The sequence below is a fragment of the Tamandua tetradactyla genome, chromosome 6 (assembly GCF_023851605.1).
Source record: "Tamandua tetradactyla isolate mTamTet1 chromosome 6, mTamTet1.pri, whole genome shotgun sequence".
Lineage (NCBI taxonomy): Eukaryota > Metazoa > Chordata > Mammalia > Pilosa > Myrmecophagidae > Tamandua > Tamandua tetradactyla.
Genome location: NC_135332.1, coordinates 3220248 through 3237857, shown reverse-complemented (window position 1 = coordinate 3237857; position 17610 = coordinate 3220248). Strand labels below are relative to the sequence as shown.

At 38.2% G+C, this 17610-nt stretch overlaps 1 protein-coding gene across 1 annotated transcript; it reads right to left on the bottom strand.

The window, feature by feature from the left end:
• Positions 1–845: 845 nt before the first annotated feature.
• METTL2A (methyltransferase 2A, tRNA N3-cytidine) lies at positions 846–16914 on the bottom strand. The gene is made up of 9 exons (XM_077163477.1): positions 16778–16914; positions 16479–16570; positions 13845–14194; positions 12693–12742; positions 8707–8767; positions 7236–7375; positions 5286–5392; positions 2770–2835; positions 846–1885 (listed from the first exon to the last, which is right to left on the bottom strand). Exons 1-9 carry the CDS (start codon positions 16885–16887, stop codon positions 1731–1733), a joined length of 1131 nt encoding a protein of 376 aa, XP_077019592.1. The 5' UTR covers positions 16888–16914; the 3' UTR covers positions 846–1730.
• Positions 16915–17610: the final 696 nt, after the last annotated feature.

The following is a 17610-nucleotide window of genomic DNA, read 5'->3' as shown; positions in this document are numbered from 1 at the left end:
TTCCCACTGGCCTAATCTGTGACAATATGGGCATCAAAACTACAGTAATGAATTACAACCACTGAATAAAATAGAAACCAAGTCCACTTTGAGATAAAGAAATGGAAAAAAGAGAAAGCTTTTCCTTATACTAGAATATCTAATAAAGTAGAAGCAATGATGGAATTAGAAAACCACTACTTAGAAACCATTATAGTTCAGCCAAGAAACAGCAATAGATGCTGAAATTGTTTAAGAAATGTAATATTTATATAGTCTCAAACCACTTCCTCAAAATACTAATTAGTAGCTTCATAGTGGAGAAACCTGGCAGACACGATCCTAATTAAGTGATCAAGATTACATCACCCCAAATGGGGAAACTCAGTATGACAGGATCCAATGGGAAGAACAGCCAACACTTCTGATATCAGGTTACGTAAAGCTGCATAACCTGAATCAGTTATGAGGAAATATCATCTTAAGAGAGAGTCTACAAGCGTCAAGACCACGAACACAAGCCAGAGGAACTGTTTCAGATTAAAAGACATAGACAATAACTAAATGCAGCACAAGAGGTTTTTTTTCTTATTTTGCAGTAGAGGACGTAACTGGGGCAATCAGGAAAACGGAATGGTGTCTGGATAGTAGCACGGTTTCCAAGTTAATTTCTAATTTTGATGGATTCATCTCAGTCATGTGTCCTCAGTTACAGGAATTACACATTAAAGTATGCAAGGGTAATGGGTCATCATCTTCCAACATATTCTCAAATGGTTCAAAAAAAAAAAAAATGAATTCTTTGACCACTGCAATATTCTGTACTATATTTTTCTGTAGCATTCTTAAAAAAAAAAAAAAGGTGAGAGTCAGACATTATTTTGAGGCTCGAGGTTATTTTTCTTTTCCACGTTGAAAATATCACTATTTCCTGAAATTTTAGGTTATTAAAGAGGAAAACTGCTGTCTTTCTACTATATTTTTACAAGTATTTATTTTTGAGTTGAAAACCCAAAATGCAGGAATGTAGAAGTGAAAATTTCTTGTTTGCTAAAATTAAGAATACATTATATAAATGTATCATCAAGAGGGGAAAAAAAGACAATACAAAACCCAGATTTTGCTAAAAGTAAAGATCCTTCTACTTAGAGGGGAAGTGCTTACAAATCCATGGAATTAAAATTAAGTAGAGACCATAATCAAATCCTTAACATGGATACCCACATTTTGATGCTCTTTAAAGGATATTTTTGAATCAGGAAAATATCCAAAGGCAGATGATTCTTCCCCATGTGCCTCCCCCCACCACTTAAAAAGAGATTTATCCACCTTTCTAATAGCAACTGCAATTGACTACCCCAGGTATTTGAATTCCCAAATAATTTAATGCAACGTTCAGTGAAATAACACTTTATCACATATAATACCTTCACATGGAAATAAATTCTTGATATTTTTAAAATTCAAGATTCCCATAAATAAAATTTCAGTTACTAGTTACAAAATGGCAAAACGAATTTTTGAGATTTCAAAGAAAGAACACAAGAAAAGTATAGATTAAAGGACTTCATAATTATAAAGCACAATTAAACTGTTAGAATTTTGATAAAAAGTAATTTTTCCTGGTGCAAGGCTTGAGTCTGTTTAAATCCTTGCACTGTTCAACATCAACAAAACACTATTTATAAATATTCTTTTTTAAAAAGCCAGTAAAACAATGAGTTCTCATCATGTCAGGAGTAGATGCCCCCTCAGCTGGTGTTGGACGGAAGAGGCTTCCGGTATTTGCACTGAATCCAAACTCGGTACATAGTCAGCTGTTTCCCCCGGTTCACTTGCAATCGATGATCCACCAGGTTCTGAATTTTTTCCAACCCAGCAGTAGTGAAAAGTGTGTCCAATTCCTCTAGTTTGGAAAAGAGAAGATGTTTATATTTTTCCCCTGAAGAAAAAGCATTTGTCTACCATTCATCACAGTAAATAAGGCTCCCATGAGATTGCTTTCATTATTTATATATTTCAAGTGGTTTTAGCAGAGCCATTTTTAAAAATAAATGCAGTATTTAGTAACAACAAGTTCATGTTTAGATAGGGGAAGCCAAACCACCTGGAAAGAGAAACCTGGCACTCCTCGAGAGAGCTTCTCTAAGTGTCCGCTGATGAGGAAATTTTTAAGAAGGTGAAAGCTGATGGGCTACAGGCCAGGGAGTTTTAAATTTCTGGTTTGTCTTTTAGTGCTCTGTGGACACTTTAAAGTTATATGCAAAAATGTGCCTATACGTATGTCAAATCAACTTTTTAAGGGGAGAGGTTCCATAGCTTTAACCAAAGGCTTAAAGAGGTACGTGACCTAACAAAGGTGAGGAAGTCAGGGGCCCAGGGACGGAGGATTCATAGGCACCGGTAAAGGAGGGAGCCCACTTCAGAGCAGACGTAACAGAGGAGAGAGTAGTCTGGGTCATATCCGGAACCCAGTGAGAAATGTGTTCACCTTCATGTACAGCCCCACTTAAGAAGTAAAACAGGCTGGACTGGAAAAGAGTTTTGCAAAACAGGTTGGTTTCCCATTTTGGACAAGGTGGAAGAGAGGGAAGGGAATATGGTGGAAGAACAAAGATGACTGAAGGCACACACAACCTGAGATAGTTCAGGCTGGCCTGAGGGTGGGGAACTGCAGGAAAAAGGACACAAAAGATAATGTATTCAGAAATACAGTATTTCTGAATGTACATTAAGGACCATATAATCTGGTATTTTAGGGACCTTTGGCATAAAGATGAGTTTTCATACCTTGCGTGAAGAAGTAAACTCTGGTGCCATCACCTCTTACATAGAAATTTTCAGATAGACATTGGCCTGCAAAGTGACATGGCAAAGTTCATAAAAAACCTTGAATTTCATTGTTAGTCAAATATATATTAAAATATCAATTTCTTAGGCAGAGAACACAATGCTTTCTTGGTTATGCTTGGGACTTCGGAAGAAACTGTAATTTCTCTCCTACAAAGAAATGGTGCTTTGGATAAGAGCTGTCCAATTTTTTTCTTTAAAAAAGAAAAAAAAATCATGCCAGAGACCTGGGTTTGATTCCCAGAATCTGCCAATGCCAATGAAAAAAAAAAAAGAAGGTAAAAAAGAAAAAAAATCAAGCAATAGAGCTAAGTTTAAGGCAACAGCCACCATTAACACTTTGACCATCCTTTGACATATATCTTCAGGGGTCTACACACATATTCATAAGTCTAACACACACTCCACTTTTATCATGAACACTCCCTTTCTTTAGCTGCTAATCTCCCAACCTTACTTCAATTTAACAACCTGTGTGTAATCCTTCTGTTTTTCTGAATCTCTCTCTGTGTGTGTGTGTGTATATATATATATACACATAAACACACACACACACACACATATATACGTATGTGTATAAATACTATATATATATATATATATTTTTTCTTTTCGGCAAATATGGGCTCAAGTTTAAAGTACTCATCTGTATACTGCTTTTCCAATTTAGTAACACAGAATGGAAATCCCTCTAAGCCTAGTGGTGGGGTCTAACTCATATGAAGTCACAACATTTCATCATCCAGAGGAATTCATTTTGTTTCTAGTTTCTGCTTGTACATATTAGGTACTGATTCTTTAATATTATAGAGAATTCCCAAAAGGACTTTTGGGTTAAACAGACAGTGCCAGGGTGCTTAAAAAAAGGCCAAGGCCCTAACAATTCATATCCCTACCAGTAAAGAAGAAGCCAACCTCTTTTAATTGGCCAGAAACAGGTTTAAGAGGTAGAATCTCAAGTGTTATTTTTCATTGACTATTAGGGAAGATGAGCACCATTTTGCTTACTGGCTGTTGGATATGCTTTTCTGTGAATTGATTCTAAATATTCTTTGCCTATTTTTCAGTTGGCTGTTGATGCTTTCCTTATCAATTTGCTGACAGCCCCTTGAACAAACAGCACAGGTACTAACTATCTGTTAAATGCACTAAAAGTATTCTTTCTCAATCTATCATGTCTTCACATTTTATAATTGTACTATAACTATACTCCATGGCTTAACTTAGGGTTGTTCCATGAATTATTTAAAAAATTTTTTTCTGGATACCTTTCAATGATATCTTTTGCCATACCACATTTAAAATTATGTATGTAATCAAATGTCTTTAAAAAAGTTGTCAAAAAAAAAAAAAAGACAGCTGTCTTGGTTAAAAAAGACTTTCACAATGCCTAGATGTACAATGGTTTCCAGTTTTCTTAAAAAATATACCAGCCTTGAGATGACTCCCAGGGATGAGTCCAGCCCTGTCACTATGGGATCAACAATGCCATCCTGATCAAAAGGAGGAAAAGAAGTGAAACAAATAAGGTATCAGTGGCTGAGAGAATTCAAACAGATTTGAGAGGCTACTCTGGAAGTCACTCTTATGCAAGCTTCTGTTAAGACACTGCTACCTAATATAACTTGCCAAACCCCAATCAAACCATACCAGCCAATGCTAAAGAACACCTAGGGAGTTATATAAGACTCTACAAAGGTTCCAGGCTCTAAGGTAACTTTCCAGAAACATAAAACCTTCAGATGGGTTCCTGGACCAGATAAGTCCTGAAATGCAGAGGGGCCAGCCTCTTCAGAACATCAAATAGTTTCATCACCCTATCCCATATTATCAATTGCATCCTCCAACATGAAAAAGTTAGAATGGGCATAGCCCAAATACCCCTAAAGACTGGGATAGAAAGATCAAAGGTGATGGTGGAGTTATACAAAGAAGGTAGGCTTTAACAATGACTATGACTGCTGAATCATTATACTGATATTTCTTTTAGTCTCCAATATTGTACAGCAGCTAGAAGTAAAAATCTAAAATGGTGGACCTGTAACCCATATCAAACTCTGAAATCTGTTCTATAACAAATTGTTGTGATATACTTTGAAATTTATTGCTTTTGTTTATGTATGTTATTTTTCACAAAAAAGAAAAATATACTTCTTGTAGCCTCCAGTGTTTTGGAGCAGCTAAAAGGAAAAATCTGAAATAGTGGAATGGTAACCCATAATAAACTCTGAAATCTTGTTCTGCATCTTGTTGATCATTGCTTTTCCTTTCTTCTCTTTGTATATATGTTATATTTAACAATATAAAACGTTTAAAATATATATATATTCACCAGTATTATCATATATTAAATCTATTTACATACAAATTTACGTCTAGAGTCTCTATTCTGTTCCACTTATCTGTATGTTGAATCTGATGGCAAAACCACTGTTCTGATTATGGTGGTGAAATACCTTTTTTAAACCGGAGCTGAGCCATGTCATAGCGGCCATAATCTCGCAGAAGCATCAAACCTCCGGGCTTCAGAAGACTGCTCAGTCTGTTTATAGCCTTCTGCATTCTGGGGCAGCAGAGAGGGAAGATCAGTTCTCCTTAAGGACAGAGTTCCTTTTCCTTTAGCCTATCCGAAAAACCAGTGGACTTTCTCACCCTGATATACCAAGCTCCCTTAAGTCTTGACTCCTCTGCCCTTTCTTCAGTTTGAATCTGAGTACGCATCCAAGCCTGCTTTTGCTCATAACTGTGGGCCTCCATCCATTCCTTTCAGTACGAAGAGGTCTGAGGACAAATTTGTCTCTGCTGCAGAGCCCCACCGTGGGAATACAGTTATGTGTTCTCTACCTGGCTCACTTCCTACTCATTCTGGGCTTGCCTCCAAGGGAAGCTGTCTCTGCCCTGTACTCATAGGTCTCTTAGACTGGAAAGCTGACCACCCACAATGGGAACTGCTAGTTAACTCAACTGCCTGCTCTACAAGGTGTGACGTCTTTGAAACGCAGAGACTGTGTCTTTCACCTTTATATTCACAGCACATACAATGCTTAGCAACCGCTTGTTAGATGAAGACTTCAGGAACTTAGTTTATATGGTGATTCAATAAGCATGCAAAGGAGTACTAAGACAGTGTGCTTTACATTCACATCTGCACTTTCCATCTATAGAGTATCCCAAAAGTCTTAACGCCGATTTAAGTTTTAAAAATTCAGAAGTATAAATGCTAATGTACAAAAACCATCATTTGAAAGTTTATTTACATTTTGAACAAAATTTTAATTAATGTTTTGTTTTAGTCCATGCTGGTTTCCTAAAGTTTGGAGCATTTAAACTTGCACAGTTCCTAGAGCTTAAGAGTACCAGGCTATCCTCCACAGGCCTTTCTCAACCACGTAACATGTCTCAGGTTGAGGGTGTAATCCTATTCTAGAGGTGACTCACTTGCCCAATCTCACAGTTCCTGCCTGGTGCAGCAAGCACTGGGTCCTTGGCCCACCAAGAGTCACATCAGTTATTGCTCACCTTTATTCAGTCATGTGAGCCTCTGGTTTTCTGACATCTACTGACCTTAACCTTTAACACTGACTGACTTCATCATCCTTTGGCTCTGATGGTGATTGAGTTTGAGACACCTGAAACCTCCACCCCCTATTTTAATCCCATGGTTTTGGGGGTGTGGCTTGCACAGACCACAAGTCCCTGCCAATTCTCTGGCCTCATTCCTGACTCACTGGTGTCTGGCAGTGACAGGGCTTCTTTGGTGGCAACTGATGGTGCCTGAAGGCCTTAGCCCCCTTATCTCTTACTAATTCTGCTTCCTTAAAACAGTGGTTTCATCAAAATTAGTGGCTAGCTGATGTGTATGAGGTTTTAACAGCCTCGTTTAGGGGACATTTGTCTTTCTTTTCATCTATCTAATGCTGACTTAATGGAACCCTGCTTTGCAGTTTCCAAAGAACACAAACATAAAAGAACAGGGATACCCAAATTTTCAATGTAAACTCTGTGCTCTGTTAATAAGCTTGGTTTATTGAAAGCTTTTAAAAGGCCAATAATGTGGTGTTATCTAAGAATCCTGGCACCCATAGTTCTGAAACATGCAGATAAACAACATGCTATGAAATTATCAACAGTGGGAATTTCACAGCCCTCCATTCTTTGTGAAGAATACAGAATACAACGAAAAGAAGAACCAACCGTTGTAGTCAACAAGGAGAGGTTTGGAGGCTGAAACAGAAGTTAGTCTTAAAGATAGAAAATGGCTGAGAAACTTATATCGCTATGGATGGTGTAGCTTTCAGTTTATCAGACCCAAATAAACCATTTTTATTAAGTGTTTGAATTTGTTATCAAAGCTCTTGACCAAACCTTTGTTTTGTTACATTACTGCTAAGGGACCAAAAACTTACTTGTCTGGAACAATTGACGAAAGAACAAATATGAGAATGATGACATCAAGACTGCCTCCTGGCACTGGATAGCTCTTATCTTCATCACAGAGATCATGAACAAAGGCAAAGCACCGAGATGGCTCATACTCTGAATTTGTCTGTAGTGAGTAGTTGGAAAAGAGACAAATGTGTTAGAAAAAGCTACTGCAGCCTCAAGTAAAGCCAACTTTGCTTGAAAGGTAATTTCTGCTACTGTTCACTGAGGGATATAGTTCTAATTCTTATAACTTGTACTTTTTCAGGGGGGGACCCAAAAGATGACAACCAGAAATAACTGGAGGAAAAAGCCTGTGGACTATAAATATGTACTGGGGGCTTTTAAATGGAGCATTCCTGATCCCCCATCTTTTATTCTCAATTATGACACACTCCTCTATTAGTGAGTCAGACCTGAGAACTGCAAAGTGAGCAGGAAGACGAGCAACCAAGAGAGAACAGACAAATCTCACATGGTGAGTGACAAAGCACATTTAAAAAGCATGATTTAAAACAACCCCTACTGCAGAGTACACAGACCATGGAATTATGCAAGAAAATCTAATTCTCTAGATGTGGAAAATTTAACCTGCATTTTGGTCTAAATAACCATCTCCAGAGAGACAGAGCTACCAACTCCTGACTTCCTATGCTAGGAGTATTATACACATGATTATAACAGACAAACGTCAAGGTAGCTGTGCTTTCCAAGCCCCTCTTCTCTAAGAATGTGACTTTATCACTGGCCACAGCTGATTCAAACAGGGGAAGTGGCTTTATCAGCTAAGCCAACCAGATACTCTTTCCAGGGACTTTGGAATAGGGATAGTCATTCTAGTGAGGCTCTTCAAATACCTGTACTAGGTGGACCTGTAAGGGGCTGGGAGGAGCAAGTATGTCTGGGCCACGGACAAGGTCAGGAAAAACCTAAAAAGAGCAGGTCAGCAAAAAGAAAAAAGAATAAAGCAAATGGGCACTGGACAAAAAGAGATAAGAAACTACGAACTTGAGGCAGCTGTTGTGATAGAATAAGGGTGAGGCAACAGCTCCTCAGCCAGCCAGCCAGCCTTGGTATCTGACCACTTTTCAGGCTATGTTTCAGTCTGTCCCCATGCCTGGCTACAGTTTCTGCCTTCGCGTTCTCTTGACATTCCTTTTATTAGCTGAGTTTGTCTAGACGTTACTTGTAAATCAAAGAATACGTAATGAAACAATCATCTCATTTCAATTCTTAAAACACAAATTTGAAGAGGTTAGGACACCTGCTCAAAGTTTTACAGTGGGTAAGTGGCATATTCAGGACTCCAGCCTGGCCTTTTCCTCTCTTCTGGTAAATCTTTTATTTTATTTTTTTAGATCACAGTACAATAAGAAAATAGCTAGAGATCTTGATCCTAAGGGACCCCCTTTCCCTTAGTCAGTGAAAATACTGACAGGAGCCAAGGCATTTTACCTGGACCAGCTCCACAGCTGCGGAAGCAAAATCACAACAGTAAACAAAGAGTCCTGGGTCACTGAAACGGGCAGAAAAAAACATGGAACAATTAGTTCACTAACTGGACCATGTAACAGGGTAAAATATCAAATGATAGAAATAGCAAAGTACCAGATCCAAAGGAAGCATACTTACCAGTCACAACCTATTTCATTTTGTTTAAAATCCTTTTTTGATAATGTACCCTCTGGATACAGCCAATGTAAAGTCTCATTAAATGATCAGTGAGTTCCAAAACAAAACATCCTTTCTTGCTCCATCTACAGAAAAACTTCTCTTCTTTCAAATCAACCCTTGCCTGATGGTACCATGAGAATTCTTCTATCTTCTCTCTGTGCTACCTCAGCACTTTCTCCATGCTAGGAACACATGTGTATTCATCTGCCTGTCCCCACCACATGCTGCTGTCATGGCAGCAGAGATTACATCTTTCATTTATTCGTTCACCAAATATTTACTGAGGGTCCACCATGTATTAAATGTTATCCTAGATGCTGGGGAGACAAAGATGAACAACACAAAATCTGTGTGCTTATGGCTTTCATTATCCCCAATCTCTTGCACAAGTCTTGGCACATGGTAGGAACACAAATGTCAAATTAAACTAAATGTTAAAATACCAAAGTTGCTTTCAATTATGAAATGCACTATATATTTAATAGGAAGCAGCTATATAAATCACGCTCAAAATACAAAGCAATCTGTAATCCTGTAAATTTTTTTTTTGGGGGGGGAGTAAGGAAGCAAAATCAGGGGAGACAAGGACAAATGTTTTTTATTGTTAAATATAACACATATACAAAGAAAAGAAAGAAAAAGCAATGATTTTCAAAGTACACTTCAACTAGCAGATACAGATCAGATTTCAGAGTTTGTTAAGGGTTGCCATTCCATTATTTCAGATTTTTCCTTCTAGCTGCTCCAAATGCTGGAGGCTACAAGAAATTTTTGTTTTCTTTTTATGAAAAAAAAAAAAAAAAGCATACATACAAAAAAAGCAACAAATTTCAAAACACATCATAACTATTAGTTGTAGAACAGATTTCAGAGTTTAGTTTGGGTAACAATTCTACAATTTTAGATATTTACTTCTACCTGCACTAAGATACTGGAGACTAAAAGAAAAATCAATATAATGATTCAGCAATCATCTTCATTTGTTAAACCCTACCTTCTCTGTATAACTCTACCATAACCTTTGATCTTTCCCCAACAGTGGTTATCTTTTTTTAAACAATTTACTTATTGATAGATTGATTATTTTACTTTTCCACCATGGTTATCTTTGGATGGTGGGATGACAAGTGATACTTGTTTCTTCTTGTGTTTATCTATATTTTCCAAATTTTCTATTCTGGACACGATTTACTTTTGAAATCAGAAAAATATGATTAAGAGTTAAAACACATGGGAAGAACTATATAAATTGAGGTCGTTACCCAGGCTCTGTGGATAAAACTGCATTTCAAAATAAGCGGTTTCCTCTATTTTACACACTTAAAAAAAACATCAGGCTGAGAAAACCTGCAGAATGGAAGTAGATTAGTGGCCACCCAGGGCTTGGAGGGGGTAGGCAAGATATGGGGGAGTGACTGCTCATGGGTAACATGCATCTTCTTAGGGTAATAAAAATGTAGTGATGGCTCCACAACTCTGTAAATATAAAACCACTCACTTGTACACTTTAAATTATATCTCAACAAAGCTGTTATATATAAAAACAAACAAAAATCACATCAGCCCGAGAAGGGATTCAAAAGGTTTAACCAGATGTTGCACAAAAATTGTTAAGAACCTCTGCATAAATGAAGTATATATTAAGGCAACACAAGGAACATATTAGAGGACTAGAAACTGCAGAGCTGGATTATATGAATTAAGGAAGTCTTCTGGTCATTTCTGACTTAAAATTTGAGGAAGGAAGGAAAAATAGTCCAGTAGAAAAGAGGGAAGACATTTGGGGAAGGAATAGAAGTAGGAAAAGACACTGGTGTGTCACCAGTTAGTGCGAGGGATAAGAAAAGCACATTCTTTAAATATAAATGCAGTATGAATGAATGTTGTTGAAATGAATAGCTAATGGCTCAAAGAAGCACAAATGAGTGTTTAAAAAAAGGCATTCATTGTGGAAAACAGTTTGGTGGTTCCTCAGAAAGCTAACAACAGAATTATCATATAACTTGGCAATCCTACTTCTATATATATATACCCCAACAAACTGAGATCAGAGACTTGAATAGATATTTGCACATCAATGTTCGCAGCAGCATTATTTACAAGGTCCAAAAGGTGGAAGCAACCAAATTCCATTGACAGATGAATGGATAAGCAAAATGTGGTATATACATATGATGGAATACCATTTGGCTGTAAAAAGGAATGACGTTCTGAAGCATGCTACATCGTGGGTAAACCTTGAAGACATCATGTTAAGTGCTCTAAGCCAGATAGAAGGACAAACAGTACATGAATTCACTTAATTAAGAGAATTAGAATATGGAAATACATAAAGTAAAAAACTAGAATACAGGTTATCAAAGGCTTGGTAGGAACAGGGAATGGGGAGTTCACCCTTAATTGGTCAATTTGTTTGGGGTGATGGAAAAGTTCTCCTGTTGGATAGTGATGATGGTAGCATAACATTGTGGATGTAATTACCTCCACTGAAATGCATAATTGAAAGAGGGTAAAATGTGAAAATTTTAGGTTGTATATACTATCAGAATTAAACAAAAAAACCTACAGAACCGTATAACACAGTGAGCCCTAATGTAAACCATGGTATAGAGTATATGCATAATATTGTTTCATCAAGTGTAACAAAATTACCACACTAATGCAAAATGGTACTAAAAGGGGAAAGCATGTGTGTGAGGATGGTACATGGGAACCTTGTAGTTTCTGCATGATTTTTCTAACCCATCTCTCTAATAAAAACAAAAATCTCTGCTAAAACAAACAAACATAAGGCATAAACTTGTATAGGGGTTTGAAAGCCATGCTGAACAATTTAAATCTGATTCATAGGTAGCAGAGAGCCTGCGAATTCTGAGTAAGCAAATTACATGAACAAGCAGTCTCTGTCAAGACAATGAACATATCAAGAGCAGAACAATTTCTTCTTCATTTTAAGCTACTACAACTTGTCGAGTTTTCTTATATGTTTCTAACTACAAAATGTGTATTTTAAAACTTTTTTTATTGTATAACATATATACAAAACAAAGAAAGAAAAAATGCAATAATTTGCAAAGTACTCTTCAACAAGTTACAGGACAGATTCCAGAGTCTGTCATGGGCTACCATTCCATCATCTCAGATTTTCCCTTCTAGCTGTCCTAGTGCATTGGAGGCTAGAAGGAATACATATATTTTTTATCATCACAATTGGCTTTTTTTTGCATGTGAAAAATAACATATATACAAAAAAACAATAAATTTCAAAGCACAGCCCAACAATTAGTTGTAGAACAGATCAAAATGTGCATTTTTAATCAGGCTGTCTCATTAAATCTAGTAAATAAGTTTTGCGGGCTAAACTGGCAAAATTATTTATATGGAACGTTTTTCCATAAGCAGCCTGAAAAGGGAGCCTACAATCATGTTTGTCAACTTCCTTAACTCTAATATGTGGTAGTGACAGATTAGTTATCGAATGTTCCCCAGAGATCATAAGCAAAAAAACCCAACACGTACCTTACAGAGAGGGGCTATAAACACTTTAAGAGGTTTTAAATGTTACTGATTTCCCAGGTAACAAAGTTAACTTACATTTCAAATTAAATTAAAACAACCCATAAATGATTATGTAGAAATTTAAATCCTCTGTAAACCATGCTTCCCAAAACCCACTGCCAACAGTTTGCCGTAGTAAGAGTATCGAGGAAAAACCCCCGCCTACTTTTCATCCCATCACTGTCACATAAACTTTACAATACACTTACTTGTTAGTTTGTAAAATTGGAAAGACTGTGTTTCCCACACCACAACCAACCTGCAGACAGAAATAAACTATTATTCACAGAATTTTTCAAAACTTTAATTTCCCTGAAACTAGGTAATTATTATTTTTACTTGAAAAAACTTTTTTATTTAGAAATTTCAAATTTACAGGGAATTTGCAAAAATAATACAGAAACAATACATAGAACTCCAATGTACTCTCCAAACTAGGAAATTATTAGCAAAAGGGAGGTGGGCTAGAAAAAAAGGGATGGATCGCTTACTGTTTGAGTCTACCATATGGTCCCATAGAAATATTTTCTTATTAAGCTCCACTATATTAGTGGGAAAACGTTTCTGGAGTGGGCCAAAAATATTCCTGAGAAGGAGTCCATAGTAACCACATCCTAAATGCAGTGCTGGTGTGTGGTAATATTTAACCGTGATCATTTGCTAAAAGCTTATTTTGTGCCAGACAGTGTTCTTAGCCATTTACATACATTATCTCACTTCTCATATTAACTTTAAGGAAGATAAAGCAGTCCCACTTTGCTGGAAGGGGGCAAGGGACTTGTCTGAAGTCATACCGCCCAGTGGAGTATAGAGCCACCATTTGTGAATTCACATTACAGTATCCACCTGGACACTTTTCAAGTTCTGGGCTCACCTTTACAATGCTATCCATTCTCAGAAAACAATTCACTGAGGTGTTAAAAACAGACACTGCTCATGTACTTCAGCTTATATAACTGCATTATAAGTAACACAAGTTGTCATGTGCCTTGGGATTCTCTTCCAGGGGGTCAGCACTGTTATCTTGAAATCTTTTGCTCATGTGAGACAGTGGCAATGTGGCCATGTAGTATGTGACTACAAATTTAGATTCAGGATGGGCCTTCCCAGATAGTAATGGTCCATCTTTGCCTGCCATGACCATCAGATATCTGGTGGTCATGGCATCAGATACTTAGCACATTTCATTAATTAAAAAAAATGGAGGTGATTCCAGACCAATTCAAGGATCAAGTATACATTAGTATACATCAAGGTTCATTAGACAGAAGACTTTTTTGTTATCAGCCTTTCTATGAGCCACCCCATGTGCACAATATGACAGATTTACTAACTCTACTAGGGGAATAAAGGAAGGTTACCTCAAGTATTCGGTAGGTGGCTGAGGATCCAGGAAACTCATCAGCACAAATTTCAAGGTGATCAAATTTCTGAGTTATATTCTCTTCAGGATGCGTCCGTGTTTTATGTTCAAGGCTGTTTGAAGAACACATGTGCTGCTCTATTAAACCAGGTCCTTCCTCATTACATCTGCATTCAGGTATTTTACTTCTCTTAATCTCTGAGATCAAATCCTTCAGGTGATTTTGGTTTTGGCTAGGTGCCAGTTCTGGGAATTCAGTAAAAAGCCAATGTCTATCCTTGAAAAATCCATTTTCGTGGATTTTGTAGAAGTCATTCCAGTATTTGTGGGCATTGATCTCATAATCAACTGTGAATATTTAAAAAGGAATTTTATGAACTATCTTTCAAATACTTTATTTGTATCTAACGTCAGTTATCATTCTGTTTCACCCAAACCACCCTGAAGTAGAGCCATGGAATCTCAGGGCTGAAGGCACTTGAGGTAATTTAGTTCTACCATTTATCACTATACTCGAATCCTCTTTATATTGTCCTTCTCTGGGATCCAACTTCTGCTTGAACCATACAGTTAGAGACCTTACTACCTAACAGTATTCTTCTCACATCATAGTGGCTCTTAAATATTGGAAAACTCTTAACTTTAAGCAAAAATCTGTCTTGACTTGTAGTCAAAAGGCCCTACTACTTGTCAGGGATGTACAGAACAACTCTTCTGTGTTTTTTTTTTTTTTGCATGGATAGGCACTGGGAATCGAACCTGGGTCTCTAGTATGGCAGGCGAGAACTCTACCTGCTCAGCCACCGCGGCCCACCCTTTTCTGTATTTTAAGGCAGATATTCTATCCGTTTTTCTCTTTCTTTACAAGCCAAATGTTAAGGTTCTTAAATTGTTCCCAATGTGATTACAAATATTACCATCTCAGCAGCTCTTCTTTAAAACATGTTCTTCTGTCTGTGGTTAAGTGGAGAGCCCAGAAGTAAATTCAACATAACTAGTAGATGGATTTTGATTGAATCACGAGACAGGAAACTAAAGAAATGGGGATTGTTTAAAAGAACGTTGTGATAAAGGTAAAAGATGTCAGTTTTCTACTTTTTGGTAATACTGGGCCTTGAGTAGTGTAGGAGAAAGAATAAATACCTATGAAATTGGATTTTAGTTCCACCACTGCTACTACTAAACTGCTTACCTCTAGGCAAGGAACTTAATGTTTTGCGGTCCAATTTTCTTTAACTGTAAAAAGAGGATATTGGACTATGTGATTTTTTCTAAATCCCTTCCAATTCGATTTGATTTAGTCTCTGTCTCTCAAATTATGTTGAGAAGACGCTCTGTAACTAGAATCTTCTAATTGTAGTATATGACCCTTTCAGTGGTCCTACCCTCCAGTCTCAGTTTTAGTGTTCAAGAATATCTGGCAGTGGAATCACCCACCTCTCCATAAGGAGCCTCTTCTTCTGTAGTCTGACTTATCCACCTTTCCTTGGCAGAAGTCTGAACTCTTCATAACCATCATATACGGAAAAGGCATTATTCACCAGTCATTAGCCCCCACCCCAACAACGTAGAGAATCTGATAACATGAATCTAGCTTTAAAGGAAACAACTCCTCAAAGTGTGACTGGAGAAAGCACATTTTCTAGGATGATCACCTGACCACAGGGTGATGAGAGATAACCACGTTACTGTGGATTTAATCGATTTAATTAAAATTTAATCACTAGTAAATAAGTTAATCACAAAAGGGATCTCCCCCAAATAAAAACAAAGAAGAAAAATCCAAACTTGAAACACACTTTATTCCCTTAGGATTTAAGGGATGAATTTGATTACAGAATCATTATATTCTTTTCTGCTTTCTGGTATATTACAGTAGACAGATGGAAATACCTGAAATCCCTAAACTATAATTCAGCTGCCCTGATATCTGAAATGGCTGTAAAAGCCCTTACCTTGTGTCTTGTGACTGTAAGAGCTGTTACTCCCTTTGGTCATTTTCTTGTAGGGCAAAGGCCCTAAGACTAACGAAGAATTTGAAGTCAGCCATTAACTAATTTCAGACTCTGATATTTGTAAATCAAATCAGCTAGATTTTGCTATTGAAAGGTAACTTATCTCCTGTCCTTTTGGCTTCAGTATTAAAATACTTTTAGAATTGAAATGATAGCTTTGCCTTCCTTTCAGCTCATATTCTCCCATTAAAATAACAACACTATCTCCTTTTCTATTTTGAACCTGCTATCCGAAATAACCTCATCTTCCCTGCTAAAAGCCTTAAAAACCTTGAACCCCCTAAACTTGGAGAAACAGATTCTGTGCGGCTAGGCCATCTGCTCTTCTACTACACGCCTTGTAATAAACTCTTTCTCTCTTTGAAACCCGGTGTCTCAGGATTTGCTTACTGAAAAAACTGGGTAAAAGAATCCACAGCCTTTGTTCCCTAACATTAACAAGACTTTGGTAGGGTACAACACTTCCTTGTCTCTCCCCCACTCCTCGTTCTACTTTCGAAGTCCAGACCAGGCTAGAAACAAAGGCTCTAGGCGGCCTTGACTATCTGGCCTCTCCCGGAAGGCGCGGCCGGCAGTACACTGCCTATCTATGACATGGAGGAACAAGCTGGGCGCACCTTGCTTCTCCTGGGGCACCCGCTGGGCGCTGTTCTCGCGAACTTTCCTCACCGCCGCCGCAGCTTGCTCTTCCGACCACTCCACATTGTCCCTGGGCAAATCAAATAGGCAGCTTAGGGTTCTCAGCTGAGAGCAGGGTGAGTCGCTCCCCGGACAGCGCTTTTCCCCGGAAGAACAGCACCTCGGGTTAGGGCAATGGGACTCGCGGCCGGCTGGGGCCGGTGAGGGGCTTCTAGAACGCTGCAGGGCAGCGGGACAGAGAACAAGCCGCCATCTGGGAGGAGGGGCAGACGGTTACCAAGCATTATGGTGGAAGACGCGCGCTGGATCGCTCAGGAATCGGCTTCCGAACTGTTGCCTCTTCCCGCTGGCATCTGCAGGTGTTTCCTCAGGACAGGAGGCTGCCATGATAACGGAACCGGAAATACCTATATTTCCGTAGCGCGAGAACTTCCTACGGGGTCACGCCCCCTTCCGGAAGGCGCGTTGTCTGCGCGGGAAATGAGGGGGCGGAGGGAGGCGGGTCAGCTGCGGAGCGTTGTGCTGGGTGTACGTCGGAGCTGTCCCGGGCGGAACCGGCACCGAGTTGGGAAAGGGCCTTCTGGGAAAAGGACTTGAGCAGGTGAAATTGAGCCCCGGAGTAATTTGTCCCGAAGGGTAGCGGGCGGAAGTGCAGGCTCCGAAGAAAATGGGAGACATTCCACCAAGTTCAAGGCTGGGGTCTCTTATAACAGGTTCCCCAGTTTCTCAAGTTTTGAGGAAAAATCTTAAATCAGTTGAAGAGCTAAGTGTACCTTTTCCTACTGTGGAATAGATGGCCAGAATTAAAGGCAGCAGGGTGAGGAAATGGCAGTTTTCCAGGTTCTGTAGTCAGCTTCCTTTTTTGTATGAAATGAATTTCTAGAACCTCGAAGCTTACCCGTTAAATAAATGGAATATCCAAACACAAGTTTAAAAAGTTTCATAACCTGCTACCTTTTAGAATTATCCGTTTTATATTAGCACAAATTGCAATACATAGTCTGCATTTAGCTTATTAGTGTATTATAATAATACATTTTCTGTTTTCATAACTGCAAATTAATTCTCAAATGAATTTATAAGTAAGTGTGTCTTCAACATAAGATAAAA

Excerpts from the sequence above, each read along its gene's own strand:
- METTL2A (XM_077163477.1), bottom strand. The coding sequence starts at position 16,887 with ATGGCAGCCTCCTGTCCTGAGGAAACACCTGCAGATGCCAGCGGGAAG. Across the intron at positions 12,743-13,844 it reads CCACCTACCGAATACTTGAG|GTTGGTTGTGGTGTGGGAAA; the intron begins GTAACCTTCCTT and ends TTCTGTCTGCAG. Across the intron at positions 1,886-2,769 it reads AGTTTACTTCTTCACGCAAG|AGGAATTGGACACACTTTTC; the intron begins GTATGAAAACTC and ends TTTCCAAACTAG.